General features: G+C 41.6%; 2 protein-coding genes across 6 annotated transcripts in view; one reads left to right on the top strand and one right to left on the bottom strand.

The window, feature by feature from the left end:
- Window positions 1–14047, top strand: part of LOC109937504 (collagen alpha-3(VI) chain-like) — a 747545-nt gene that overhangs the window by 105246 nt on the left and 628252 nt on the right. The gene's annotated exons all lie outside the window — the stretch shown is intronic.
- LOC109916566 (melanophilin-like) overlaps window positions 1–14047 on the bottom strand; it is a 123790-nt gene that overhangs the window by 20285 nt on the left and 89458 nt on the right. For all 5 annotated transcript variants that reach the window (XM_048599157.1, XM_048599153.1, XM_048599155.1 and 2 more), the window contains one exon: window positions 13795–14031. In XM_048599157.1, coding sequence (XP_048455114.1) covers window positions 13795–14031 — 237 coding nt within the window. The remainder of the gene's footprint in view (window positions 1–13794; window positions 14032–14047) is intronic.

Here is a 14047-nt window from a genome sequence, read left to right as displayed (position 1 = left end):
AGAGATCGGAATGCCCTGATGACAGTTCCTTGACTGTTCTAATAAGCTGGTCAATTACAAGGTCTTTATCCACTTTAACTACACATTTGGGGTCTACTTTCAATGATCCCATAGGACATGTGACTTCTCACAAAGTGCAATGGACATTTTCTGAAATGTGACCCACAGCTATACTTGTGGATATATCTTAACTCTCCAAAATGATACCTTTCCAAAGAACTCTGTTATGTTTAGACCTCCTAGCAGGTCTATTATGCACGAGTTGCATTTTCCAACTCCTCCTTGCAAAAATCAGATCAGAAAGAAGTCAGCTGTAGTTTTACATTTGGAGCTGCCTTTGTGAAACATATTCAAATTGTGATCAACTCCAGTTGCTACCCTATCCCCACCTTTCCATCCAGAGAAAAGGGTTGGGGGTCAGGTTTAAGAGCAATACTTGCTGATTCAGACATCCAGGTTGGAGCTCAAATGTTCAGGCCTCCATCTTTATAATCTGCTCCATTACTAAGCCTCCTCTAATCCTAATCCTAAAAACTGATAGAGGACAACTATAAAGCGGTAAGGGGGGAGAAAATGAAATATGAGGGTAAGCTAGCTAGTAATGTCAAAGAAGATCGCAAGAGTTTTTTTTAAAGATACATAAAAGATAAAGGAGAGTTAAAAGTGGACATTGGACTGCTGCAAAATGAGGCTGGAGAAGTAGTAATGTGGAACAAAAAATGGCAGAGGAACTGAATCGGTACTTTGCAGCAGTTTTCACAGTGGATGACACCAGCAGCACAGCAGAACTTTAAGACAGTTAGGGTAGAGCAGAAGTAAGTGTAGTAGACATTACTAAGGAGAAGATGCTGGGGAAGCTGAAAGATCTGAAGGTGGGTAAATCACCAGTACCAGACAGACTATGCCCTGGGGTATTGAAGGAGATAACTTAGGATATTGTAGAAGCATTGGTAGTGATTTTTCAGGAATCAATGGAGTCAGGAGGGCTAAAGTAACACCCTTGTTTAAGAAGAGACGGAGGCCAAAGACAGGAAGCAAATGCTGGTTAGCCTGACCTTGGTGGTTGGTAAGATTTTAGAGCCCATTATTAAGGATGAGATTGCAGAGTACTTGGAAGTGCATGGTAAAATAGGGCTGAGTCAGCACAGCTTCATCAAAGGAGGTCATCCCTGACAAATCTGTCAGACTGTTTTGAAGAGGTAATGAGCAAGTTAGACAAAGAATAGCCAGTGATCATCATCCAATTGGATTTCAAGAAGGCATGTGACAAGGTGTTGCACAGGAGGCTGCTAAATAAGATAACAGCCAATGGTGTTAGGGGCATGGCTAGAAGATTGACTGACTGACAGAAGGCAGGGAGGGGAGGATAAGGGGGTCTTTTTCAGATGGCAGCCATTGCCTAGTGGAGTTCCGCAAGAGTAAGTGTTAGGAACACAACTATTCATGTATTACATTAACAATCTGGACGAAAGCACTGAGGGCATTGTTGCTAAATTCGCACATGACACAAAAACAGGTGGAGGGAAAGGTAGTACTGAGGAATGGGAGGCTGTAGAAGGCTAGAATAGAGGGCAAAGAAGTGGCAGATGGAATACAATATGGGAAAGTGTGAGTCATAGAGTCATACAATATGGAAACACACCCTTTGTTCCAATTAGTTCACGCCAACTATGTTCCCAAACTAAATTAGTCCCACATCCCTCCAAACCTTTCCTATTCATGTACTTATCTAAATGTCCTTTAAATGTTATAACTGTATCTGCATCCACTACGTTCTCTGGAATTTCATTCCACATATGAACCATTCATGTCCTTTTTTAAACTTTCTCCTCTCACCTTAAAAATATGCACCCTAATTTTGAACTCACCACCCGAGAGAAATGACCTTTGCTATTCATCTTATCTATGCCCCTTATGATTTTATAAACCTCTAATGGTCACCCCTCAACCTGTTACACTCCAGTGAAAAATGTCCCAGCTTATTTTTATAACTCAAACCCTTCATTCCTGGCAACATCATGATAAATCCTTCAATGAACCCTCTCCAATTTAATAATATCCTTCTGATAGCAGGATGACGAGAACTGCACAAGGTACTCCAGAGGGGGCCTTACCAACATCATGTATAACCTCAACGTGATGCCCTAACTCCGATACTCAAATGTCTCAGCAACAAAGGCAAACATACTAAACGCCTTCTTAACCACCTGTCTACCTTTGATGCAAATTTCAATGAATTATGTACTTGAACGTCTAGGTCTTTTTGTTCTACAACAGTATCCAGGGCCCCACCATTAATTGTCTAGTCCTGCACTTCTTTGCAGTTGTTCATTAGCTGTCCGAGCTGGTTGTTCTGTGGTGTGCAGATGTTTCGTTACCCTTCTAGGCATCATCAGTGTGACCTCTAATCGAAGCGTTGGTGTTCTGCTTCCTTCCTGATTTATATGACCCTCTGATGTGATGGTCTTGTAGCTTCCGGTTCTGTTGTTTTAGCAGCGGTCTGTATACAGGGTCTATTTCTATGTGTTTGTTAATGGAGTCCCATGTTGAGAACCAGGCTTCCAGAAATTCCCTTGCATGTCTGATGTTTGCTCGTCCTAGTATGGTCGCTCTGTCCCAGTTGAACTGATGGCCCTCATTGCCTGTGTGTATTGAGACAAGTGAATATTGGTCATGTCTTTTTACTGCCAGCTGGTGTTCGTGTATCCTGGTCGTCAGTTTCTCCCTGTTTGTCCAACTTAATGTTTATTGCACTCGCTGTATGGTACTCACATTGGTCTTGTTTACTGTCGGTATGGGGTCTTTAGTCTTTGATAACATTTGGCACAGTGTTGCTGTAGGTTTGTGTGCAATCATGATCTTATGCGGTCTTAGGAGTCTGGTAGTCATTTGTGATACATTTTTGACATAGGGTAGCGTTGCTAGTATCTTCTGTTGTAATGTGTCCTCTGACTATCATTTGTTTTGTAGGCATCTGCGGACGAAACTTCTTGGGTATCCATTGTCAGTGAAAACTTTGTGTAGGTGTTCCTCTTCCATTCTCTGGAGTTCACCCCAAAGTGAACATAAGACACTAGCAACGCTAGTTGACTTCAAAATCTGATCTTACCATGGCCCCATAGAACTGTAGCAAAATCTTCTTTTTTGTTGTACTCCAATCCTCTTGTAATATAGGCCACCGTGCTACTTACTTTAATTGCTTGCTGTTCCTGCACACTAACTTTTGTGTTCCGTGAACAAGTATACCTATGTTTCTCTGAACATCAACATTGATAAGTTTTGTTAAAAAAAAATCTTTCGACTGAAGTGATATCAGACTAAAAGCATTAACTCTGTTTCTCCTGCTACGGATTCTGCTGGATGCGCTGAATTTCTCCATTACTTCCTCATTTTAATTCATGTTTCCATCATCTACAGTATTTTGCTTTTATCTATGTGTCAGATAATGGCTGACTAAAAAGAATCAAGAAGTAATTTTTGCTTCGGAAAATCCCCTAGATACAAAAGTTTTTGTTTCATTTAGCAGTGGATCTGTGTGGGGTCAGATGCAACAACAGTTTCTCCTGGAGAAAGGAATTAGTTCAGAACCATTAGGAACCATTGTGTAAAAGTACTTGTTTGAAAATTCCAGACCAGAATGTTTGGTTATAACCATCAAAGGGTTAATTGAAGCTAAGAAAGATTAAGCTCAGCAGTGTGAATAATGGTGACAAAGACTATCAAGCTCTCAAGACCAGGAATTGAAGAAACAGTTAAGTCAAACCTAAGAATGTGGTAGTAGAGAAGGGAACTGTCTCCACTATTTAAATACAGTAATGCGACAGTTTTGGAACAGATCAAATTTTATTCCACCATGGTTTTGAAATCTTGCAAACAGTGCAAATTGCCTCTTTTATTGCCGAAACCAAATCTACAGTATTGCAAGCTAATGTTTCAGTGAAATACTACCACATTAAATTTTTAAAAATCCATACAATCCATCTGTTTCAGTCGAGATGTCCCAGTAGTAACATCAGCTGGGTTCACAACGCCATACCACTTACTCACTCTTACGGTTCACCAATCTCCATACAAGCTGCCATTTTTGTGACTTCTCAGTTGCGCTGTTGGGTCAAACAAGAAAAACCACTAACCTTACACATAATCATATAGAGCCAGCTGATGTGTGCCACTTTCAAGCAAATGTGAACCTGGCACCACAGCATTTGCGCAACTCTGTTTTCCCAGAAGTCTTGTCGGTCGCTGACATGTTTACCACACTGAGGCTGGTGCTGTTACCATGCTCATCACCATGATGCACTGTGTGTGCTGCCATCTGTATCCATTAAATATGTGGGTTCTTTAGAGTTGTCAGTTGTGTGCGAGGTTAGACATCCTCTGGGCTAAAGAAAGAGTCCTTTCAACTAGCCAAGATGCAGTTTATTGCATCTCTGTGACTATCCACAGGGTGTAAGAGGAGGCTGTAAATTACTGCCAAGACCGTTGGGCAGGCCTAGCCTTAGGCTTATCTTCCACTAGATTCTACTTTGATCTCCCACCAAATCCTCATGTTATCATCATAGCGGGCAGTTCTTATTGCACTCAACCAAATATTAACCCTTTCAAATCCTTTCAGATGTATATTTATGTGGACAATTGTGTTTTTTTTCATTCTTACATGTGTAGTGGGCGACACTAGCAAGGCCGGCATTTATTGCCCACCCCTAATTACCCCTGAACTGAGTGGCTTGTGAGGTCATTTCAAACGGCAGTTATGAGTCAACCACAATGCTAAGAGTCTGAAGTTACACGTAAACCACACCAGATAATAAAAGCAGATAACCTTCGTAAAGGGTATTAGTGAATCAGAAAGACCTTTTTTTTGACAACAGACAATGATTACATGCTTGCCATTAGGCTAATATTTTAATTCCAGACATTTTATTGAATTCAAATTTCTCCATCTGTCATGGTGGCATTTGAAACTATGACCCTGAGCATTTTGGCAGGATGAACATGGAGAGTAATTTTGAAATAACAGGTACAATTCTAAAATGAGTGCAAACTGTACAGATGGCAAATTGTCAAAAGTGAAATAGAAAACAAAGGCAAAGCAGTTAAGTTAAACTTATTGAGACCACTAGTATGGCCTCAACTGGAGTACTGCATCCAGTTTTTGGTGACGGACTTCAGGAAAGATGTGAAGATATTAGAGAGAGGCAGAAAAATTTATAAAGTAGATTCAGGGATCAGAAACTTAAGCTAGGGAAACAGATGGAGTAGACTGTTTTCCTTGAAGAGACGTGGAGACGAAACTTGATAGAAGTGCTTAATACTACGAGGGCTCTGAACAGGACAGATGAGGAGAAATTTATTCCCATTGTTGGAAAAATTAAGAAAAATCAATGGTGAGATGAGGAACAACTTCTGCATGCAGCGGATGGAGTCTGAAATGCACTGCCTGATAGTGTGGAGGAAGCACGCTCGTTTGAGATGTTCAAGAGGGGCTTTGATTATTGTTTGCAAATGAAGAACATGCAGGGTATGGGGGATAAAATTACTTTTACGGAGATACGGCGCAGGCACAATGGATTGGAGGTCTCCTCTGTGCTGTAAGAATTCTGTGACTCTGGGCCTGAATAGGACAAGAACAAAGAACAAAGAAAATTACAGCACAGGAACAGGCCCTTCGGCCCTCCAAGCCTGCGCCGACATGCTGCCCATCACAACTAAAAACCCCTACCCTTCCAGGGACTGTATCCCTATATTCCCATCCTATTCATATATTTGTCAAAACACCCTTTAAAAGTCACTGTAGTATCTGCTTCCACTACCTCCCCCGGCAGTGAGTTCCAGGCACCCACCTCCTTCTGTGTAAAAAACTTGCCTCGTACATCACCTTTAAACCTTGCCCCTTGAACCTTCAACCCATGGCCCCTGGTAATTGACTCCTCCACCCTGTGAAAAAGCTCCTGACTGTCCAGTCTGTTCATGCCCTTCATAATCTTGCAGACCTCTATCTGGTCCCCCCTCAACTTCTGTTGTTCCAGTGAGAACAACCCAAGTTTCTCCAACCTCTCCTCTTGGCTAATGTCCTCTATACCAAGCAACATCCTGGTAAATCTTTTCTGTACCCTCTCCAAAGCCACCACATCCTTCTGGTAGTGTGGCAACCAGAATTGAACACAATATTCCAAATGCGTACTAACTAAGGTTCTATAAAACTGCAACATTACCTGACAATTTTTAAACTCAATGCCCTGGCCGATGAAGGCAAGCATTCCATATTCCTTGTTGACTACCTTCTCCACCTGTGTCGCCACGTTCATTGATCTGTGTACCTGTACACCCAGATCCCTCTGCCTATCAGTACTGTAAAGGGTTCTGCCATTTACTGTATATTTTCCATCTGGATTAGACCTTCCAAAATGCATTACCTCACATTTTTCTGGATTAAACTCCATCTGCCATCTCTCTGCCCAAGCGATCTATATCCTGCTGTATCCTTTGACAGTCCTCATCGCTATCCGCAATTCCACCAACCTTTGTGTCATTGAATATGCTGTGGCGTCTCATTTGTGGCCCTGGATAGTGCCAGCTTACTCAGGAAAACACAGCCAACCCTGCTCTTGTTTCGGCCAACCACTTTTGCTATACTATACATAAGTTAATGGTCGGTGATGAGCAATGGAAGTTGTGATTCATTCTTTTCTCTTTGTTACCCAGGGATTAGGAAAGACAACAGTAAAGTAAGGCGCCTGTACCAACTGTGATGAGTTAATTCATAAACTGGGTTCATTCCAGTTTAGATGGTTTACTCAAGGCAGAAAAATTAGTAGTTCCTCCTCTGAATTCTTCTGCACTGTTGACGCCCACCCTCTTAACTTTAATTAATGTTTATACCTAGAGGAAAAGGCCTTATTTTTACCACATGTTCAAAACAACAAGACTGCTCCCTGGCAAGAACAATAGTAGGGGAAAGGTCAATATGATACAAGACATTGCTTATTGCTGATTCTGTTAATAGGTTATATTCCCTAGTACTATCAATACCAGACTAGATTTGAAAATGTTTGCGTGCCACATTTATATTACTTAATAGCAAAACAAACTAATATGCGCACAACATGTTTCCAGCCATACTGAATAGCTACTTGAAAGCAAAAGGAAACTGAGACAAAAGAACCATTAGGAAACCAAATGAAGCAGACTTTCTTTTCCAGGTTAATGGAATGGAGGGGTAACCTCTTCTACCATTTAACAATGAGCTAATGGAACACTAGAAAATCTTTTTCGTTTCATTAAGATATGGGTCTCATAGACTATTGCATCAGTGAGCTGAGACCAAAGACTGTCACCTTTCTTCATTAGAGATTCAGCTTCTTACTTGCTGATAGCCATATAACCTACTTAAATGTGTTCCAGAAAAATAAGTACCTCCTGTTTACAAAGCTAAATTCACTGGCGCAGGAAATTAGTCCTTTTCTTGTTAATGCTGTCAGCTGTGCTGCAATGTTGGTAACAATCCAAAATAAGCAAAATGGTAATATGTTCCAATACAGTCATAGAGGGTCAGTATCTCAGATTTTCTGGTGGTTTGTTTAGAAATACTGGTTCATCCCAAGTTAGTTTTATATCCTATCATTACATTACAAATCGCAGATAATCAATGCTTCACTTTGAGATTAAGTCATTGTTATGTATAGAAATATGAAAGCCATTTTATGCACAGAAAGTCTCACAATCATCAAATGAATGAATGATCATCTAACCTGTTTTCTGGCGCTGGTCACTGATGGAAAAATGTTGGTTCAAGTGGACTTTCTGCCCATGCAGTCCTGGACATTACTGGGCAAGCAGTGTGACGATAAAGAAACTGTGCATGAGTCAGGGAAGTGATGATGTGGTTAAGCAAGTTGTTAAGAGTGTACATATAGAAACTAATGCTGCATTCTCAATGCTGAGAGGCAGCAGGTCAATGGGAATATGGAGGGGGCAAAGGATAGATCCTTGGGAGATGCAAGGGGTAACTGAGTGTGGGAGCAGAAAAATAAGGCATTGTAAAGTTTAGGTAGATGAGAATGGAACCAGAGCGGGTAGATCCACCAAAGTGGTCAAAATAGCAGAGTGGATCAGTGGTTAGCACTGTTGCCTCACAGCGCCAGAGACCAGGGTTTGATTTCACCCTGAGGCGACTGTCTGTGTGGAGTCTTCACATTCTCCCCTTATCTGAGTAGGTTTCCTCCAGGTGCTCTGGTTTCCTCCCACAGTCCAAAGATGTGCAGGTTAGGTGGATTAGCCATGGGGAAATGCAGAGTGACGGGGTGGGCTGTCTGCGTGGGATGCTCTTCAGAGGGTCAGTGCGGACTGAATGGCCTGCTTCCACATTGTAGGAATTCTAAGTCACTGGAGGAGAACAGTTTGTCAAAAGCAGGTCAAACGAAACAAGAATGACTAGTTTAACTTCATAATAGTCACATAGACATCATTTGAGATGTTGATCTGAACTGTTTCAATACTATGGCAGAGTGGAAATCTGTTTGGAGAGATTCATGAATGAAGTTCTAGGAAACATGGTCACGGATTTTTGACAGGAAAAGGAGCTGGAAATGGGGTAGCAGTTTGTGTGGACAGTGGGGTTAGGATTTGGTTTTTAAAAGATGAGACTAGGTTTAGGCAGGGGATGAAGTAGATGGTTTGCAGTGAAGGAATGGCTTGGGCCTTGCCATTGCATTTCAGGATCATCCTGGGCTAGTGAGCATAACCTGACAATGTTTTAGGTGGTCTAACCAGGTCTGGCAGGAATGGCCAAAACCAATTGTCCTTCATATTCGTTCAGTTCAGTGTTGGAGGGATTCTTGTGTGGAGTTCTAGGGAAGGAGTCATGAATTTGCAAGGCGACAACAGATTCAAGGGCTTCAGAGAAGAAAGGGAAGCTGGAGATAAGATAATAGTTTATGTGGACAGTGGGATTAGGATCGTCTGAGGGACTTGGGGATTTGAAGATGAGGGCTGTGTCATGGGAATGGCAAAGGTGACAGAGTATAATGGTTTTAGTGGAGAACAGAGAATTAAAGATGGTGGTGAGGTGCAGTTCAGCAGTTTGGTAGCAACATAAACATTGCAGTGAATGAAGGGCCAAAGGCTGGAAAGTTGGAAGTGCATTTGGAAGTGAATCGGAGAAAATCTTCTCCACATGCAGATGGATAGGAGGCAGAACTGGGAAGGAAAGGAGAATGTAGATGGAAAGTAACATAAGGGAGTATTCAGATATGACCTTCTCTTTGACAGATACTATGGAAATAGTGAGGTCATGTGAGTTAGCAAGTTGGCAAGGTGAAGGAGGTGGGTTGGGGAGATTACATGGAGTTAAAGTTTAAGGGAGGAGAGTGAACAGAGGGGAGAAAGCATGGTGAATCACAATGGAAGTCAAAATCACAAGCGTTCAGAAGTCTCTGTGTGCAGATGCTCAATGAGAGAAATGGCATGGTACTTATATTCATGGTTGAAAACAAGGTTTTTAAGTCACAGAACAAAGTGAGAAGCTCAAAGGAGGAGAAATTGCAATGAAATAAGGGAACAAGTTACGATTGGAGCCACACTCCTACTGCGATCATCTGGGCAAAACAAATCCTGAAAGTGACATCCATCAATTTGAAAACTGATTATTACATTCCCATTTTTCAGGCAGAAACAAAATCTTATCATAGTATTTTTATTAGTTTTGAACACTACATACAAGGTGTTAAAATTAAAGAACATGTTTGATGAGGAAGACATTAATGTACTTTCAGATTTACTCCAGCAAAGTAACTAAATGACATTTCTGGAAGCAGACTTCAGCTGTTTTACTGCATAATATGGTATGACGAACATAATAATTCACATTTAAAGATTGCAAACAGTCGTCCCTTAATTCTTTCTCCTCTTTCATGAAATGAGAGTCATTAGGGATATGAGACAAGGACTACCATTTAGAAATTTCCATTTAACTTTTTTTGAAAATTACATATTTCCTCAATTCAGGTACATCGCCCTGATTTTGAGCAGCAAAACCTCATCAAGTGTATGCATGGGTCAAGAAAGACAGTCCTCAGCAAAGAAGCACTGTAAGTGGTGGCCACACCAGAATTGTTGTAATCTGCCAATTATGGTAATCATACTTAGGCAGATTTCACCTTCTTCTTAGGAATGGTGCGGTCTACCCTCTCAACTTGACCATTTAAAATGTAGCCTAGGAGAACCAAAGTACATTTCCTACCGAAGTTGGACTCAAAATTTGGTATTAAGGTGGACATATAAATACGCATTGATAGTTAGTAGCACGTTGCGAACTGCATTACTTTCTGCAGTCATGAGGGATATCAATTTTGCAGTAGCTTGTTCCTTATTGCTAATATCATTCCACCATATTTTTTGCTGGGCAAGTCGCAAGGAAACTTGTTGAGGATAAGTATCCTTCTGCAGGTTCCTGAGGATTTTGACGATTCTGATGAGGTTCGCCAAATGACATGTGTGGTAACGTTTGAGGAACAATGTCACCAATTGTCAGTTACTAGGATTGCTGGGAACTGAAGGTCAATCACCAGGGACTGAAATTTATGAGCGCTCATCAGGTGAGTTTTAGCTGGGTGGGAGAGTGACATGTAAAATAAGGTTTGGTGCCCAGCCCACCACCAACCCACCAACAACCCCACGAGCTCACTCCCACCATATGGAGGCTGGGTGTTCAGTGAAATTGGCAGCCTGCCCATCATATGCAAATAAATAAGGGGTAACTGAGCTTGTTGAAATGTTTTATTATGCTGTTCAATCGTGCTGGCTCAGGGATGAAGTGAGCTTGAGCTGAAACTTGAACCATTGCTTCTCTTTGGAAAGCTATTGCAATTTCATGTACATTTCACAACAGGGTTATCAAACGAGTCAAGAGCCTAATCAGAGAAAAGTACAATTTTCCAGTTCCCACACCACCTTATCTTGTTGTCTCTGAGAATGAGATTGCCTATTTGTTAAAAAAAAGTGGGTACCTTTTTTTTGTGGCAGATCAGAGACAAGCCAGAAGTGGCTTTGATCTTTTGGTCTGCCTGGATTTTAACATAGGAGTACAAGGACAGCCTGCCCGCCGTTCCATCCAATTTTCATTTATCACTTTGCACATCAGTTTTCTTCATGAGTTACATTCAGGTTTTAGGCAACCGGCAATGGAATATCTGAAATTGTTCACACTATGAACACTGTAGTCAGTCCTTCTGGTGGTTATGGTGCACTCATCTTGTGAAATTAATATGGCTTTTCAGGCTGTTGCTGTGGTAGCTATCAGCCAGAGCCAGGCATTTTGCTTTGAGTGAACATGCAGGTAAAGCAGCACAGAATTTCAGCAACAATAACGTCTATGTGTTTGTTTCATTATCATTTTCATCCCACATTGCTGGAAGCTGGAGACTGATCCTGGGTACAGTTTAATAGGCTGGGCGGATCTCCCTGATAACTTATTTAAACAACTATTAATATATGGCGTTAATGCCAGTAACTGGAGGCATCTCAACCGAGCCTGAACCTATTCGTGTCCAATACCATCTCTACCATCGTCAAGTTATCCCAAATCAAAAACAGGATTATTTGCCTTCTCCTGCTTTCCAGCTGATGTGCTAAAGCCAAACGTGACATTCAGTGCAAATAACACCTAACTCGATGAAGATCAGGGATTGACCCTGGAACTTTCTGGATCTACCCTGGAACTTTCTGGATCACGGTTAAGTGAGATATGAATTATAAAATCATAAAATCTTATAGCACAGAAGGATGCTATTCACTCAGTGTGTCTGTGCTGGTCATTATGTAGAGCTATCCACTTGGATCCACTGCCTTGCTCTGTCCTGGTACCCCTGCTAATCTTTCCTTTCAAGAAATCTTCAATTCCAGTTTGAAAGTTGATATCGAACCTGCTCCAGTGAGCCCTTGGGTACCGTATTCCAGATTATTAACTCACTCTGTAGAAAAAGTTCTCATCTCACCTCACGTCCTTTGCCAGACATCCCAAACCTGTGTGTTTTGATTACTAAATACCCAGTCACTGTAGACAACTGCCTTTTCTTTCCAATTTTCCCAAAACACCTCATCAATTTGATCGCCTCTACTAAACTTCCCCTTAACTCTGTGTGCTGTAAGAACAACAACGCCAACTTCTCCATCTTTCCACTTAAAGTTTTCCACCCTTGCATCACCACGCAATACACTGAATGGGCCTTTCAGTCATTCTCGTCTCTCTTGCAGCATTCATCTGCTCGATTTCACACTATGTAACATGTTCACTTAGCTTATCTCATTTTCTTCACAACACTCACATTTAAGGATGTGATTGCACTGGAGTGGGGAGCTGGGAGATTCGACAGCATGTTACCTGGGATGGCACATCTTAGCTATGAAGAGGGGTTAGATAAGCTCAGGTTGTTTCTTTAGAGCAGGGAAGACTGTGAGAGGGGACCTGACTGAGATGTATAAGATTATAAGAGGCATGGACAGGGTGGAGAGAAAGCAGCTGTTCCCTTTAGTTGAAGGGTCAATAGCAAGGGGGCAAGAAAGGTGGGAGGTTTAAGAGAGTTAAAAAAAAGCACAAAAAACCTTTGCCCAGAGGGTGAATCTGGAATACCCTGCCCTGGAGAGTAGTTGAAGTAGGAACCTCACAACCATTACAAAGTGCTTGGATAAGCACCTGAAATATCATAACACTGAAGCCCAAAGTCCAAGTGCCGGGAAGTGGGACTAGTGTAAATTTAGACTAGTTACTGTAGTTGCAGTCTCAATGGGCCAAAGAGCTTGTGTACTGTGTGTTTCTATGATTGAGGTTCGATTTCATTCAGTTGTTTTTTACATTAGCACACATTTTCCTGTCATTGCTCAGTTGGTCAGATTTCAACATTTGTTTTCTCCATTTTTTCCCCTTTTGTCAAACACAAACCCCCTGCTAGAAAGCCAGACGAAGTCCGATTTCCTGGAGAGAAAGCAGAGACAAAGTTTCAGGTCCAGTCACCCTTCTTCAGTTCTGAACAAGGGTCACTGGACTTGAAACATTAACACTGCTTTGTCCCCAACAGATGCCGCCAGACCTGCTGGGTTTCTCCAACTATTTCTGATTTTCTTTCTGATTTCCAGCACGTGTGGTTTAAAGTTAGATTTCCACATTGCTTCCAATGGTGCTATCAAACTAGCCACTAGTATTGGTTTCAGGATGATCCCAGGGAAGGATTCTGAAGTGTTCTCTCAGTCAGTAGGGTATTACCTAGTTATTGTATGATATCTTCCTCTGGAAAGAAGTTACAAAATGAGGAACTTAATTGGAGGTAAGTAGTAGGCCTGAAACCAAGCCTAAAGAATATGATGCTACAGCACATTACAACTGCCACACTGTTAACACAGTGTCACTTAATCTGATGAGGGGTGGATTGTAAATGACTGAGCAGTAATGATATACTCAGCAAGTGACAACAACATTTACCAGGTGAGCTAAAAGGCAATCTTTCAATAAAAATCAAAGGAACTGTGGACGCTGTAAATCAGGAACAGAAACAGAAACTGCTGGAAAAGCTCAGCAGATCTGGCAGCATCTGTGAAGAAAAAAATCAGTTAACGTTTCGGGTTCTGAGGAAGGGTCCGGTGATCCGAAATGTTAACTGTGATATTTTTCTTCACAGATGCTGCCAGATCTTCTGAGCTTTTCCACGTAATCTCTTAAACTTTACCAGGTGAGCTTTAGCTGAATATTTCAAGTATCCTCAAGAGGATAAGCCTGATCTCACCTCAATGATTATTCCATACCTTTAGAGCCTCAGTGTGTGGGTCTTCACCAGATGAAGTTAATTCTTGTGGTCTTTCTGTTTTCCTTTTTACGTCTTCCTCTTCAGATGAAGGGCCTTTGTCACTGATATTGCTGGCTAACTCACCCAATTTCTTCTTTAGTTTTTCTTCTTCTACGTCCGCGTCTGTCAAATCAAAACCCGATGCTTCTGAATCAACTAGGGATGATGCTGGAGCCCCACCAGTGTTGGCTGATGACTGCAAATTCAATGAG

Source organism: Rhincodon typus, chromosome 7, assembly GCF_021869965.1.
Source record: "Rhincodon typus isolate 14 chromosome 7, sRhiTyp1.1, whole genome shotgun sequence".
Lineage (NCBI taxonomy): Eukaryota > Metazoa > Chordata > Chondrichthyes > Orectolobiformes > Rhincodontidae > Rhincodon > Rhincodon typus.
This window is presented reverse-complemented; position numbering and strand designations above follow the sequence as displayed.